Source organism: Fundulus heteroclitus, chromosome 19, assembly GCF_011125445.2.
Source record: "Fundulus heteroclitus isolate FHET01 chromosome 19, MU-UCD_Fhet_4.1, whole genome shotgun sequence".
Classification (NCBI taxonomy): domain Eukaryota; kingdom Metazoa; phylum Chordata; class Actinopteri; order Cyprinodontiformes; family Fundulidae; genus Fundulus; species Fundulus heteroclitus.
This window is the reverse complement of record NC_046379.1, coordinates 8359644-8376051: the sequence shown is the minus strand read 5'-3', so window position 1 is coordinate 8376051 and position 16408 is coordinate 8359644. Positions and strand designations below refer to the sequence as shown.

Below are 16408 nucleotides of genomic sequence, written 5' to 3'. Positions count from 1 at the left end.
TTTTTATGAGTTATGAGAATGCTTTCATTTTTGATGTGGAGCCAGAATATGTGTTTATAAAAGTAATACTTGAATTTTGCTAATTACAAGCCAAATTTGTTACACACTGTCCCTTTAAGGGACTGGTCAATGAAATTAAACTTAATACATCAGAATACTGTCAAAAGAAATTTACAATGTTATAATGTTATATATAGTGGTAAAAAATATTTCTATCAGAGAAAACACACATTTTTCTGAAAGCCCCCCACCTTCCCTGCATGAGAGGACATGAGGGTAGGGCTACAGAGGAGAGGGAAATATTGAAATGGGCTTACTATTGGGAAAACCATTTCTAGACCAATTATGTAACTATATTTACCCAGGGATAAGAGAATAATTTCAGAGAAAAAAAAAGTTTTATTTGTTATAAAATGGATGAAAGAAAGGTATGGAACATAACAGCTGTGACCGGAAATATGATTTCTAAGAAGTCTCCACTTTTTTTAATAGCAAGGGCAGAAAATGTGAACATAAATGAGTGGTAAAGGTTTTCCAAAGCAAGATGTGAACTAATGATAAAGAAGAAATGACGTCCTTTTAAACAGTGAACCCCCCTTCGTAGCTTTTATTTGAGCTTCTCTGTCTTGACCATGAGTCTGAGTTTATGCTCTTTCTTTCACTCTATAAAAAAGTACAAACAAAGCAAAACAGAATCCAGCGTACCCCAGGACAAGAATGCCATGGTTGAGAAGAAAGGGCACCTTGTATTTGTTGGACAACTGCAAGTAGTTAAATATTCATGCAACTTTAGAAACATCTCTGTGTAGATTTCTAGGCTAACAATACATTTTTATTCTTCATGAATATCAATATGATTCTCCACAGTCTGGTTAAAGTTTTTATCCATGTAAATTAACAGATAGATAGATTTTTGTCATGAACTCTGTTGATAAATCATATCTTCAGTCTGTACAATAGAGGTACTAAAAATTACAACTGTCATGATATATGTACAATTTACTACCTACAAAGTACAACAGATAGCATGTAATAAAATATGTAAACAAATTTTTCATTTTTTGGACACAGTTGACTGTGACAGCAGAGATAAAATTCACACTTTCAACATCTGGTTTATTTCTGTGTACACATTTGTTAACAGTGTTGTAGTACTGCATCTGTGTTCTTCCTGACACCTCCATAGAAAAAGAGAATGATAGGCAATGAACCAACACACACTTGTGCAGAAAGATAAAACCACCACGGTCTGTGCAGCAAGAAGAGATCTGTTTGAAGGGGTTTTTGAGAAGAGGGGAACTCCTGATCCTAGATGGAGAATTGCCTTTGTTTGATCCAAGTTGAACACTCTTTACAGGGCTTTTACTGTACTGCACCTCACTGTGGATTCAGGATGGCATGCATTTTACAATCAGGCGCTTCTTACCAAGAGAACCGACACAATTCGTCCCACAAAGAGTGTCACCGTGTCCGTCAGACAATGAGAATAATTGTGGTGAATTAGATGCCAGAGCAAACAGATGGTATGAGGTCTGCCCTTTGCAATTGGCTCACTTGGATTCATATTATACACATAAAATAGTTTTCTTTTCTTACTTTTCTCTTTTAGTCTTTTTTTTCTTTTGCTTTAAGCAAAAATAAGTAAGACACCACACTTATATTATGTATAAACCATAAAAATCTGTAATATTTTTGATTACAAGAGTCCTTTGTGTGCCTGACCCCCTCTCATTAAGCACTACTTGTTGCTTACATGCTGGAAACGTTTAAGATAATGAGCCTTTTGTAATTAACAATTTCACAAAAATTGTTTAATGCCAAGGATCACATAGCTCTAAAAGTCACTTAGGAGAATGATGCTGTGAAATATTTGTATACCGACAATGTCTCTGACCAGATAGAAGTGTAAGGTTTCTAAAGTTGCTATTTAACCTTGTCATTAAGCTTTTTGCTTAATAGTAAGTGTGCTTTATGTTACAGTACATATCAGTTCAACTATTCAGCACAGTATAGAATAATTCAAGTTCCATGTTATACCATCATTTGTCAAAGCTCCTCACAGGGAAACTGGTAATAAAAGTTCTCTCAGTGCCTTCTTCCTTCATTCTGTCGGCTTGACCAAAGTCTCAGTCACACGTAATATTCCTTATCCTTGTTTTTCTGTCTCTTGTTGCTGCCTTTCAGGCTCTGCTGTTTGTCCTTCATGACAGCGCCGTTGCTCTGCACAGCCGAGTTGGTTATGTAGTGCCGGCTCTCGTCCACCTGGTAGGAGCCTTCATCCCTGTTCCTGTACTTATACATGGCGTACAGGAGGATGAGGATGCACAGCGCTGCGGCCGCCACTATTCCGATGACCATCCCGGTGGTGCTGCTAGATTCACGGACCACCTCCGAGGGCCCCGGGACTCGCCTGACGCCTGGCTCTGTGGTGATTGCTGTGGGTATATTATGGAACATGGCGGAAATTATTAATGGGCCCCTCAGCTTGCTGCCGTCTACCTCAAAGGATGTGGCAATAGAAGCAACACTAGGTTGGGGCTGGGGTTTTAGCTCGCGGTTATTTGTTTTGCCGGAGAATTGTGGAGGGCTGCGGTGGAGGCAGAGGTGGTAGTGGTGCGGCTCTGGTTGGCGGTTACTGGTATGGTGGTAGTCCTACTGCGTCTGAAGATGGAAGGTTTGTTTGGTCTAAAAGTCCAGGGCGCATGTGCCTTGTAGTCACCTTGAAAGTGTGATGTAGGTCTTAACAAGGAGAAGTTCGAGTGAAAATCTTCATCATCATCAGTGGGGGCAGGTAAGACTTCAACGCTTTCCCAGAGCCATACCCCGATATCACCAAGCCATCATCATCACAATCATCGCTGCCTCGGTCCGACAAGCAAGGTACCCCCGCCTCAGTGGCCTTGGACAGGGACTCTTTGGTGGTCTCAAAAATGGTGAGGAGTGGGTGGTGGGTTGAGGGAGTGGGAATGAAGGGTGCACGGGGAGCTACAAAGGGGTGCTCTAATGGATCCTCAATGACTAATTCAGCTCCTGGAAGTGGAGAAAAAGTTTCTTTTAGAGGCCAACACAACAAAGCCAGCAAAACCCACACACCAAAACATTTGTAAAAGGTTTAAGAGGTAAACCGGGAGCCAGAGGGATTATTTAAACTTTGCTTTTGTTTCAGTGTGCTTCTAATAGTAAGTTTTTCCTGTGTATGTTCACTCACTTTTTCACTTCAGTTATGGTTTAGGAGGAAGAATTACTTGCTTCTGCTTACAAGCTTCTGCGTTACATTGAGGCACAGTCTGTTGCGTGTATTCAGCTTCCGTGTATATATCCTTTTTACTACTTGGGATTAGCCACTAAACCTGGTTGGGCATGATATTTGCCAGAAAATGCTAGTTAATTGATTGGAGCACATGGTGCATTAAATTCTTTGCAAAAGGTAAGACATCCTTTTCATCACCAATGTAAAAAAAAAGTATTAACTTCAGTAGCATTACTCTGTAGACACAGGGATTGCCTACTGTTGCCTATGGTGGCACAAGGAGCTAGGGAGTTTGTCTTGTAACTGTTGGGTTGCCAGTTTGAACTCCCGCTCTGACTGTCTCAGTTATTGTGTCCTTGGGCATGACACTTCACCTGCTTTGCCTGTTGGCATTGGTCAGAGGGCCTGGTGGTGCCTGTGTACGATAGCCTCAGTCTGCCCCAGGGTAGCTGTGGCTACAATGTAGCTACCCACCGTTGGTGGGTAAAGGGGTGAATGACTGAATTTACTGTAAAGCACTTTGGAGTCCTCAGACTTGATAAAGGCCATTTACCATTTTAACTGCTAAGTTTTTAGGTTTCTACTTACAAAAATGCCTATTGAATTAAAACAACAAAATGCTTTTCATGACTTTCTTTCTTTCATTCTTTCTTACGATCACGACGAAAAGCAAATACATAATCCAAACAGAATGACCTCACTCACAATGTTGAGGGGAAAGTCTAATCCACTTCTTTTCAACATTGCCACATTGCTTGCATGACCCAGTTTGGCTCAGATGGCCTCACATTTGACAGATTATGGTCGATTGAATTGCCCAAAGTCTACCAGCTTGTTTGGTTGCAGAACAACACAATACCAACAGCCCCCGATAAGCATGCTTAACATGGTGGTATAAGTTGTTTTAGGCAAAATACTCTACTTGATATTCTCCATGTCATGCTGACATTATTTTAGAGAAGAAACTGTGTCCTTCTATACCTTACAGACAAGCACATTTGCATAGTCTTTTTCAAGTTCTGTCATGAACACAATCATTTGAAATGTTATGGGAAGAATCATTAAGCTCTTAATTTAGTTTTTTTTTTTTTTTACATTTCTCTGTGCACTGCAGAATGGTGAAACTAAAGTAGTTTGGAAATGGCTTGATAACCCTTTCGAGATTGGTGGACAGGAACAGTTGCTTCTCTAAGGACAAGACTGATGTCTTTCCTCTTGGAAGCAGGGAGGATCTATATAGTTTTTCCCAAAGAAATAAATAAAAATGTTTTTTTTTTTCATTTGTTTTTTTTAAAGATCATAATATCTAATATATACAAACATAAATGGTATATTTTAGGTGACAAACGGAGAAAAAAGTACGGGTTATTGTCCATGTTTGGTGAGTGAATGTTAACTGGGCATTTCCTAATACTGCCTCGCGTGTTTTAGTTGGTGCCCTGTTCAGCACACCTGGTTTAAATTCATAGGTTAAATTACCAGCCTCCCGCAGATCCTGATAACAAGCGGCTGCCAACACTGGAAGGCTGGGAAATGATCCAAGCAACTGATTTTAATTATTGTAAAACCAATAGCAGCATTGCTACTAAGTGGCTCCCAGGTCATCTTAAACTTCTTGATTGCTGATGATTGCACACAAAAATGTAGCACAAGCTTTATAAATAGTTCTCAAGTTCAGAGCTGCATCTTGAAGATGACCAATCCTTCAATAGTGTTATAGAGTTAATATGAATTAAATCCAGATTTCCATTTCAAAATTAGCAACAAAGGAATGAAGTCAGCATTCCTTCTTTGGATAAGTGCTGCATTTTAAATACTCCAGTAAACCGATGCTATTAGCGTGTCATTTGCCCGTTTTTTTTTGTAAAAAATATGCGCTCACTTTGAAATGGCATTAACAAGGCCTGTAGGTGGGCCCTTTTGCAACAACAGGAGCGCCCTCCCTACATGGTACAAAAGTACTTATATGGCAAGAGAGAGTTTTTCACATGACACAAAACTACGTCATGTTCGTCTTTAAAGTTTTTTGTTTTTGTTTGTTGTCTAACAATTCCTTCACCAGAAGCAGCTCTGTCACAAGAGAACATCTCTTCAGTTTGTATTTGTATTAAAGCCTTGAGTGTGGCTCCTAAATGTTCACACCTTGTGAAACAGCACACGAAATGAAAGACGGTTGTTGTTTTATTCAGACAATGTTAGACATTCTCATGGTCTATTTTCCTTTACAGACACGCCTGAGTCAGCAAAAGGTGGAAAAGGATTCACAAAATCCTGCTCAAACTTCAGTTACCTGCTTTTATTGTTTTGTTTTTTTTCAAGGGAATGTCTGTTGGATTCAGGTAATCTTGTTTCTTGTTACCAACTGATGGCAGGAAATGGACTGGCAGATTGAATCTTATCCTACATTAATGGCACAGTTGCTCTTGTCTGTCATGGTGAAGAACCAGCAGAACCAAAAGATGGAGCTCAGGATTTACTTGTCCGTTAATGTGTAAAAAGCCCTCACCTATGGTCATGAGAGATGGACGATAACTGAAAGAACATGTTCAAGAACAAAAGCTTCTAAAAATGAGCTAGAATGAACAGGCGTACATAATGAAACAGCCGAAAAGTGGTCCGGCAACACCTTGGGAGAGGAATCTTTGGGTTTCTCCTTTGTCCCGTTACAGCGAGGACCCAACATTTGATGAGCCGAAACCAATGGATGGACAGACTGCGTTCATTTAATTTCCCCCAAATGAAAAGCCAACAGTAAATTTTGAGCAATTGCTAATGTGTTTATGTTTTTATTTAATTGCTGAGTGTTGCATAACATAAAAAAAACATCATTAGTAATCAAATGCGGGCCCCACACACTGCTAACATTGGAGTGAACATTCAAAGAGCCACTAACTCGTTAATATGAAAAGTAATCCACTGTGATTTAGCATGTTTTTTTGGAGTCATTCATGCAAATTAACACCTCACACAAAACATTGCTTCACACACGCCAACCACAAACACATCCAATTACAGGCGAACAACCAGTGACTGAACAAAAGGCCTTTTGTGTCATCGCAAACTTGACTGAAGATTCATCAGCTGGTCACATGACCAAACATCCACCACAGATGCAGTCTGCAAGCTTTCGAGGGACGGCTGATCCAACCAGCCTCCTCATCTGGTTTTAGCGGGACATATTTTAAAAGCTTTTGAAATGCTTCAGTTTGCAAACTGCATCTCAAACGAGCAGCACAGAGGGAATCAGAACATGCACATTGTGTGTCATTAACTTACATCAACAATTTGCCCGCATGATTTTTTTTTTTTTTAGGCAAGAGGAAAAGAATTTACAAAGGAAAAAATGTGTAAAAATGTTGGATAGCCACTTGGTACCGTTAAAGATCATTTTTATCCACGTTAAAATGGGTTCTGTTTTAAAACAATGACGGTACAGGGAGGCAACAGCACATACATCCACACCACATAACAGAAAAATAAACACCATATTTCTGCTTTTTATGCTTTGTTTCTCTTTCCTTGTAAATAATTTCATTTTTTTAACAAAAAAAATCTGCATTTTTTCCCATCTCAAGAGACTTCAAGTGAGCTTAAAATCTATCCATGTTACAATTTTTGCTTAATTTGCTCTTTAGTGTAGAATGGATGGATGACTTTATATTTTAATATTTCTAAAGACAAGGGAGGAGGTGAAGAAGGGGTTGGACCTATGAACATAGTACAGAGGAGATGAGGATGATGAGGGTGACAGTGTAAGTCAGTTGCCATGTCCATGTAAAGGCAGTACGAAGCGGTCGGGCGGCATTAGAGCTTTTGGCTGTAAGGAAGGGATGGGGATATACAAACAATGAGCAATATACATGCCCATCTACAGAAAAGAACAGAAGAACTCTAACACTGACATGTCTTACAAACCCTAAACTGCAACTTCTTAGCCATGCAATTCAATTTTTATTGTTCTTACAGTCAAGATACACTCACTGACAAAAACAGTGACCTACCCAGAAGGAGTAGTCTAACATGGGTCTAATTTGATTCACACATAGACCAGTGATGAGAATGCAAATGGTTCGATTTTCAGCAGCTAGCATGTCTCAAAAAAGGCATCAGAAGACACGAGGGGGTTGGAACCGGCAGCGAAGTGATACGGCATTCAGGCAGTTACCTGAGCAACCAATAATAAGTCAGAATAGGGAGTTAAGGTTAGCGGATAGGGAGGATGATTGAACAGTGTTACCAGCACTTCATGGCATGCTGTAGGGGTCACGATGTGAGTTTGCATCAAGCCGAGTGGTTGCAGGAGGCTCAAACAATGTTGCATTTGTCCAATGATAAAACCAATGGGTAAATTAAAAGTATCCAAAAACATTGTCAACGCTCTGGTCACCCAAGACCAGGGAAAAACTTTGTGCCGTAGGACAAACAAATCCAAACTCCATAAATATGGCATCTTCCATTTGGACAACGGGACTGGCAATATTATACATGTATGTGTTCAAATAAAGACTTTTGTGTATTTATGGTGCCTTGTAGTACAGCTGAGAAGCAAACAGATGAAAAATATAAGAGCAGGTTGCAAATTCTTGGTAATTACACAATGAACAGGCTAGCTGACGCATGATTTGATGACCTACATTATGATTAAGATTGGAAATGTGAACTTAGCTTAGTTTGTTTAGGCGAGGAACTATGAAACTGAACAAAGCTTAGAACTAGAACTTTCAACCATTTGCGTCACATAGATCACAGGTTTCCCCTACCGTCCCATTCCCATGAATTATTTTGTCCATGTATAGAAGCGTAAAGAAGAGAAAACCAATCCTGTCCATTTTGTCAGGAGGGATATTGCCTTTCATGTTGGCATCACTGCGTTTGGAGCCATAAAGTTCAGATCATCTCTAGTAGGAACTTATTAGACGATGGCGGCATAGTTCTTAGGGTCTTCTGAAACCGTGGCATGAGACGGTCATTCACAAGAGACACAATTTCACACTTGGCAGGTGCATTTAAAAACCACCATAGGTGACTCAACCTCCCAGCCTCTTGCAAACCCTCAATGTGACCTTTTCAAATGCCGTCAAGCACTAGTAATGCTGAGTTAATGCATTTGCAGGGAATCCTCTGCATCTGCTGACCTTCACCTGGAGTTTTACTAACTGTTGGATGCTCCTGTAACAATATGTCTATCGCTGCTTTGGTGTCACCACTGATGCTCTCTGATGGCCATCCTCAACATGTCGGCTCCATGTAAATCAAAATCATTTACATGCATATCACTGGTCTGCATGTGGACCAAAATGGGTCCAAACTGGACCATTCCTTCAGGGTCTTCGCATTGGTGCTTGACCGCTTTGGTCAGAGTGTGTATTAAAAAGTTTTGTTTAGGCAAAATAGTTTTTAAAAATCCTAAAATAGTTATTCGAGAAGTAGATCTGGAACTGCTTCAGATCCTAATCTGTGTGAGGTTATTCTGCATATGTTCCTATCTCATCCTAAAGTGGAGGATATGTATTTTTTTTTATATTAAATTTACTTTAATATATCGGTGTTTACCTGCAAATGAAACACACAAGCTAGTCACTGAAGGAGTTCCAAATCCAAAAAAAGTCAAAATATAGGAAAAATATTTCACACTTTGATTTAGATATTGTCTGAGGAAAAAAAAAGAAAACATATATGCCAAAAAAAACATAACCAGAACCAAAACGTCAGCAATAAACTGGGTAAAAAATATGACCAGTTTCAACTATCAAATGAAAAAATATGTTAAGATGAAGGAACAAAGCCATTTAAAATTTTGCACACACTACAACCAGATGCACACAATAAAAAACAGACACGGATGGGAGAGGCACTCGACTGGAGGACGGGCTCCTCTCTCATGTGCTCCCTGCAATGTTAGTCCTTAAACATGAGCCGGCCGAGCAGTCTGGGTGTACATCAGAGGGAGACGGTACTGGCTGAGAATGGGTTACCACTACTGTCATTTGGGTTTGTTTTAGTCGTACTGCAGGATGTTGATGCATGCTTAAAGTAAGTTGCATTTAGGGAAAGTAAAAAAAAAAAGAAGAAGAAGAAGAAGAAAAAAAAAAAAGAAACAACACAGCAAACTAGCAGGACTGACCGATGTAAGAACATGAGACGGACACTGTGTCCCAATCCCATAAAACAAACATGCAGTTAAAACAGCGGATTCTGGCACAAAACAAAATCCTGATGCAACTTTATGAAGTTTCTATTACAGTTTTCCAATGAACTATGAAAAAGTGAAAATGTTCTCAGTATGCAAACCGATTCGCTGGGAATTAGTCGGTTAAATTGTATTAAATTCAGTGCAGACCGTGGTATGCAATTGGGACACAGGATCACATTTAATGAGAGAGGTAGACCAAAAACCACAAAACACATGTTTCTAATCCACAAATAATGAAATAAAGCAGGAGTATTTTTTTTTAGTCAGAGGTAAAGCTGATTTCCTGAACATTTTTAGATGTCAGAAAGGAGTTTAATGGACTGCAGCATGTACGTTTAAAGGAGCAAATCAGAAAACTAATCTGAACTATATAAATACGACAGAAACAAAATTAACCTATTTGCTCACATTATTAATTTGTAGTTTACATAAGATTTAGAAAATCGGGAGATTTTAAAGATGAATCCAAGTTTTCAAGTAGTCCTTAGCTTTACTTAGGATTATGTGACAAGTTTTTGCAATAGAGTTCATATCAAAAAACAGAAACAGCTGGCTGCTCACCGGTATTAAGGGATCATCTCAGTATCAATGGAAATAAGGAAAATTTGAAAAAAAAAAAACAGAAAAAAATTAATTTATCATATTGGATAGAAATTTGTATAATAAATCACTTTATTTGAGCTGAACACTGATTTTCCCACTAAAATTTACAACAAACAACAAAAAAACAACAACTTTAATTTAAGGAGAAGAAAGGGTAAAATGATAGCAATTGTAGCAAAGACTAATGTTTTCTTGAGGGTGTTGTTTCAATAACATTTAGTAACGAGGGGTGTGATGATGTACTTTGCTCATGAGACATGACGATACACAGTTTTAGTGCACAAGAAAAAAGGATTTTAGGAATATTTTTGGAAAAACTAAGGATCAGTTTTTTTGCACAAAAAAATATTGTTTATCAATTCACAAACTGCGTATTATATCATCTCTAATCAGTCTAAAATAGTCAAGTATATGTTTGATAAGTCCAATTATTTTGGTTTTCACATTTTTTCTCATTATGAGGTTGTCCTAGAAATGTTGAGGCATGAAAGGCATTAAAAAAATATAATTTTGTTTTTATTTTCAGAAATGGAATAATTGGTTTATAATCTCAAACTGTGTTCATACACATTTCTGTTCGATGTAGAATTGCTCAGTTCAGATTTGACTGATCTAATTGATAGATTTTTAAATAGAGGGGAACATATGCAGTACAGATAAAGTAATTTAGTTCAGCAGTAATTTGAATCATCATATCAGATGCTGTCTTTAGTACCATTAATGGCCAACAGCCAACATATTTTTAAAGTGCTTATGAATCCTTTGCACCCTTTCTCAGGCTAATACAAGATAGAGCTTTGTGAGGGGGACATTGAGAAGAATAGTGTCATATTTAAATATTGCTACACCCCTACTAGTTAGCATTTGGTTTATTCTAATGGTATAATAAATATAACAAAAAATTTTTTTTTACTAATTCCTGAAGATATATCTTAATTTATATATTTACAGGCTGTTAGGGTTTTTTGAATCTGCTAATAATAAAAGCTATGACACAGCTAGGGTCTTATTTTTAAAAATATCTGTGAGCATTATTTGAAAGTCTAAATTAAAATCTCTTCCTGTTTCTAGTTTAAGGACAGGACATACTGAATTCTGCAGAGCCTCTCAATACATTTTTATTGGTAGCAATAATGGAGAAGAACAATGTTGGTTCACTCCGTGGTTTCGGGGGTTCATGACTTTTTGGTTTGGTTTGAGGTATTTTTGTATGGGTCTTCTGATTGTCGGCCATAAACAGTTGATGGAAACTCCAACAGTTCACCACTGAGATAATAGCAACCATAGTTTCTGGAGTGTTTTACCGTATGTTTTTGTTACATAGGAACAGCTAAAAACAGTTACTGAAAGAAAATGTTAAGGAGACCAGCTTTGAATCTGATTTCTCCTCCAACAAATGGCACAGTGATTTGTAAATTATGTTTTTTAGGTGTAGTTAGAGATTTATTTTAATTTTACAAGATGGCACATCAAATTCTGGTTTGGTCACGAACAGGGGACAAAATTAGCTATTATTCTGCTACTGTATCTGAACAGAGTAAAGTACTTTTTACTTTGTTTTTGTCATTTATCTTCTTAGCTACAATTAATGAATTCCTGACCATCTTGGGCTGAAAGTTCAATTCACTAAAGACGGCCCAACTTCTCTGCAAATAGTCAATACATTTTTGATGAATTCATTCTAAAGAAAGTCTGGCTGCCATCCTGCTGGGTTCCTTTTGTTGTAAAACATTAACTCCAAAGAAACTGAAGTTCAAAGAGCATTTTGTCAGTCATACATGTAGTTTTACTACATGGATAATATCTTAACCTAAATTAAAAAAATTTTTTTTTCCTTTGTTTAAATGCCCCAGTACGACCTAAATGTGTAGCCAGATATATAAAGACCTGATAAATGATTTCTATTAGTAAGTAACAGTTTTATAAGAGCAATATTTTGCTTAATTCATTATCATGTTTTCCAAACATTTCACCAAAGTCATAAATTATACAAGTTTTAAATGTGGGTTCATGGATAATCCTAAGACCTGTCTTTGGTGCCATCTTATGAAATTAAACGGATAGAAGGACAGAAAGGTTTACAACAGAGAACAGAATCACTTGATGAGCTCTCCAAACAAAAACAGACAGTCCTACTTACAAATTAAAAGTGTGGGATAAAAAGGCGATTTTATGACGCTGCGACCGCAAAAAAAAAAAAAAAAAAGTTCACAACTTCAACACAAATGCAGATAAAACAACTGAGCTCAATGGAGGAGGTGCATGGTGTTGTGGGCCAATCAAAAAGCACCCCATTCACCCTGAACAGAATGTTTTGGTAATCAACAAAAAAGTATTTCAACTCGCTAAAGAGATTTTTAGGCATCTTAAATAAGTTTGAGACTGCGCTGAAGACCTGAAGCAGTGTGCCAGATACTGTTGACTTTTGGCTGCTCAGGGTGGACAGGTAAATATTAGATGACGATGAAAATGTTATTTTATCTTTGAACACAGAAGAACTGCAAGACACAAAGCCACGCCATACACCGAGAGATGCGAGGAAACAGTTAGAACCAACCAAAACATCGTGCCACACATGATGAGAGCCCAAAATACAAGAAAGCATCTTGGCACAGCTTGGGTGGAAAGACGGGAATGAAATCTCGGCAACAAAACACCAGGAAATAGCATTGACTTTCCAACTGAAGGAAAAACAAAAGAAGAAAAAACCTAAAGCATGCAGCTTTCAACCAACGCCAGCATGATGTTAGGGTTAGGATGGTGTGAATTTCTGTGTAAACACATGACTGGATGACTGGGGCCCTGTCTTTGTCTTTCTTCACAAATCCCCATGGATCTCAGGCTTCACAGCACCGTTTGAATCCCCTTTTACACCACATGATCACAGTCTTTTTGAAAACTTTTGGGAATGACCCGTCGAACTAGGGTGATGTTGTAGAATTAACTGACATGACTTCACCAGAAGACATCTTGGTAATCTAAACAATTATTATTATTTTTTATTGATTTGTCCAATATTTATTTAGCCAAGTCGGTCCAGTAAATTTATTTTATGCCAACTTTAAACATCTGACATAGTTTTAAATTCAGAACTAGAAATACAAGTGTGAAACAGCAGATCGGCTATAGTGAATTTTTCACAAGAATTGTTCACTTATTCCAGAAAGCATAAAACTTTACATGTGTAGACATGGCTTTCGAACTACCCTCTTAGCTCCGAAAATAAATTTAAAATAACTGTTATGATGAGATGTTATGGCGAGATGTCCGCCATATTGGTTTTCAAGAAGAACTTGTACGTGCAAGTTGGATTTTCCCGAGGTCCTAGACAGAAATACAACAAAAATTACCCCCAAAAATCCTAATTAGGACTGGGTTACGAAAGCATTGGTTATTTTTTTAGCACTTCAGATGGTTTTTATTGGTAAATCAGAGGCACGCTGCCTTGTAAAACATGTATTTGAGATCTCTGTGACCTTTTTTCTGTTTAAAAAAATAGAATGGAGAGAAATGCATCTTCGACTCACAGGGCTAATAGTAGTTAGTACTACAGCAATTAACAAATCTCACGGTTTTCCCACTCTCAACTAAGCAGTTCCCCACTCTGTTGTGATTTATTTTCCAGCTCCAGAGCTTTAACTTAGAAAACAGGGCTTCCTGTTCCTCATTGAAGCGCCTTCAAAACTAAATCAGTTACTGAATTGTTTCTGAATAGGAATTTTTAAGCATGTAAACGCTTTGGACAATAGTTTTGTACAACTGCTAGAGGTATTTGTGTCCTTGCCATTCACTACCTGAGGTAGACAAGACGGAGACCTTCTGGCTATAATTCTAAAATGTAACACTGCAGCACTGTTTGATGAAGCGACAGTAGCTTAGCCCACATAAGGGTAAGTGGGTGTCGCAGCTGAGTGGTGGGATTTACAGATAATGTACAGCTTGTGGGAATAGCCTACCGCAGGGTTGAGCGTAGGAAAGCTCGAAGCAAAGTTTAAAATGAGAGACATTCTTTCCCTGTCTTTTTTGGTTCCACAATGCTGGTTTGGTATATAAAAGCTCACCTTGTAGTAAGATGTGGTCAGCCTAAAGTAGGGCTTCATCGCATGTATGTTTAATGACTTAACGTAGAGTGTCTAACTTCCCAGTTTCTTTTGTTTGAACTGTGTCATGACTAGTTTATATTTATTGCAAACAGGACAATAACGCAATCAGTGATTCCTTTGGATTTACTGAACCTGAACAATGTGGATATTTGTCACAACCCGGAAATCGAGAAACAATACGGATTAAGTAGCAATTTTATATTCATCTCCTGAAAATCTGAGGTGCAATGCACATGATGATGTGTGGTGTGCTCCTCACAAGACGAGATTTTAACCTTATTTTGAAGAAAACTTAAAATCTCACATGATAGCTAAAGTCAAAAGCTGTTCTTTAAATTATTAATATTATTTTTTTAAATAATATTTGTTTTATGGAAAATAAACCTGGTCTGAATGTCTGATTTAGCAGTAAGATAAACATTTAGTTTGCTACTAATTGTATGCTAATTTTATTTCCATGAAAATGACTTCATATTAACTGTATATTATTCATAACGGTCTCACTTTTTATGAGTTAAACAACACTTCTGATACCCAAAGCTTCACATGTAAAGTTTTATTCTTTATTCAAGAAGTGTGTAGTTTCAGTTTTTAATTGTTATCTTTTCTCCATAGAGAAATGTAACTCTTTATAATTTGGCCTTACCACTGAAAGAGGACTAAAATATATTTTAAAATATGGGAGATTCCCAATTTTTTTCAAAATGATTCACTTAAATTATCGAAATTTTCAAATCTATTCGGATACAAAAAAAGACAGAATAATGAGTACACCTAAGAGCAAAAGTATGACCCAAAGAAAGAAAAACCTGTACACAGAAATTCAATGATATCTGTTCTCTATCACATCTACCAATGCAAGCTTCTAAATGGGAAAACAACAACAAACAAACAAACAAACACAAATGAGAACGGAAAAGACCGAAATCAAATCTGGAGACAGTTCTCATTGTATCTATGAACAGATTTAAAATATACACTCTTTAAATGAAAATCAGAAGAGCGGTGAACTGCAGGAGCAATGACCTAGAACACGATGAAACACATTCAGCAGCATCAGTGTAGAGAACATGGTTAACCTCCATACAAATTTGACAGACTTGTTTAAAAGGTTTTAGCTCTGGTTGCTCCTCTCAGCTGCCAACATTTGTATGTGTTCCGGAAACCATGTTAACCACTTTAAAAGTCCCCATGTGCAAGTGTAGCTCGTGCTGTTCGATCTAGTGCTAGCTAATATCGCACTAAATTCAACTCTTGCATTTATTTATTTATTTTTTCTTTTTTTTGTGTGAAAACACCAGTTTTACCCTGTTACTACACTGGCTGTTTGGTAACTGAAGCTTGCTAAGACTTAAGTTACACTTTGTATAACCATGGGGGGGGGGTGATGCTTTGAGGATCACCTGATCCTCCGCTGCAGATGAGCGTGAAAGCACAAAGAAAGCAAGCAAATGCAAACTAACCTAGCCCACCTGCTTGGCTCGTTTCACACTCCTCCAGGTCTTCGTCGTCGCTTGAACACTCCGCGGAGGAGCCCATGTCGTCTGGCGTGTGCTTCTTGGGGAGAACATTGATTACAAATCCCATCCAAAGAGAGGAGAAAGCAACAAACAGGGTGAACAAACGTATGACCTATGTAGTCAGTGACAGACTCTAGTGAGGAAGAACCATTAAACATGTAATTAGCAACGCTTTAGGTGAATATGACCCTGGGTCTAATGAAATGTGTCAAATTTTGCTCCACTGGTTATTTTCTGGTATCTGAACCTGTTTTTGTTTGCTTTGCAAAACAGTGTTTGCAGTTTTAGCGTCTTTTTGACTTTGTCCCCAGGTCACATAAAATCAAAACAAGATCCAAACCATACAAATGAAAACTAATATGGAGGCAGAAAATGTGATGTAGAATTATTTTTTGGACATCTTTTCGTTGCTGACGAAACCCTAACATGAAGTAAGTTCAGCAACATTTATCAAGTTAAACTAATCAGTATAATAAAAACTTCATTGATCCCAAAAAAAAAGAAAAAAGATAAACACTGAAAGTGGAATATGAAATCATGAATTATACCTCTGATAGTTTTGAAAAGCTTTTAATGTCTACATTAAAAGCCAATTTCACAAATGCATAGTGAATGACTGACTAGTTATCTTGTGATAAAAACCTTCTTCAAACATTTCTAGACATAAACATAAAACTGATTAATTAAGAAACACATTGTACAAAAATATAAGTCGTCACATTTTGTTGATTGGTCATTT

At 37.6% G+C, this 16408-nt stretch overlaps 1 protein-coding gene across 1 annotated transcript in view; it reads right to left on the bottom strand.

Annotated features, from left to right (window-relative positions):
- Positions 1-379: 379 nt before the first annotated feature.
- nrxn3a (neurexin 3a) overlaps positions 380-16408 on the bottom strand; it is a 185152-nt gene continuing 169123 nt past the window's right edge. The window contains 4 exon segments of the mRNA XM_036150709.1: positions 380-2594; positions 2597-2780; positions 2783-3030; positions 15622-15706. Coding sequence (XP_036006602.1) covers positions 2131-2594; positions 2597-2780; positions 2783-3030; positions 15622-15706 — 981 coding nt within the window. The 3' untranslated portion in view covers positions 380-2130.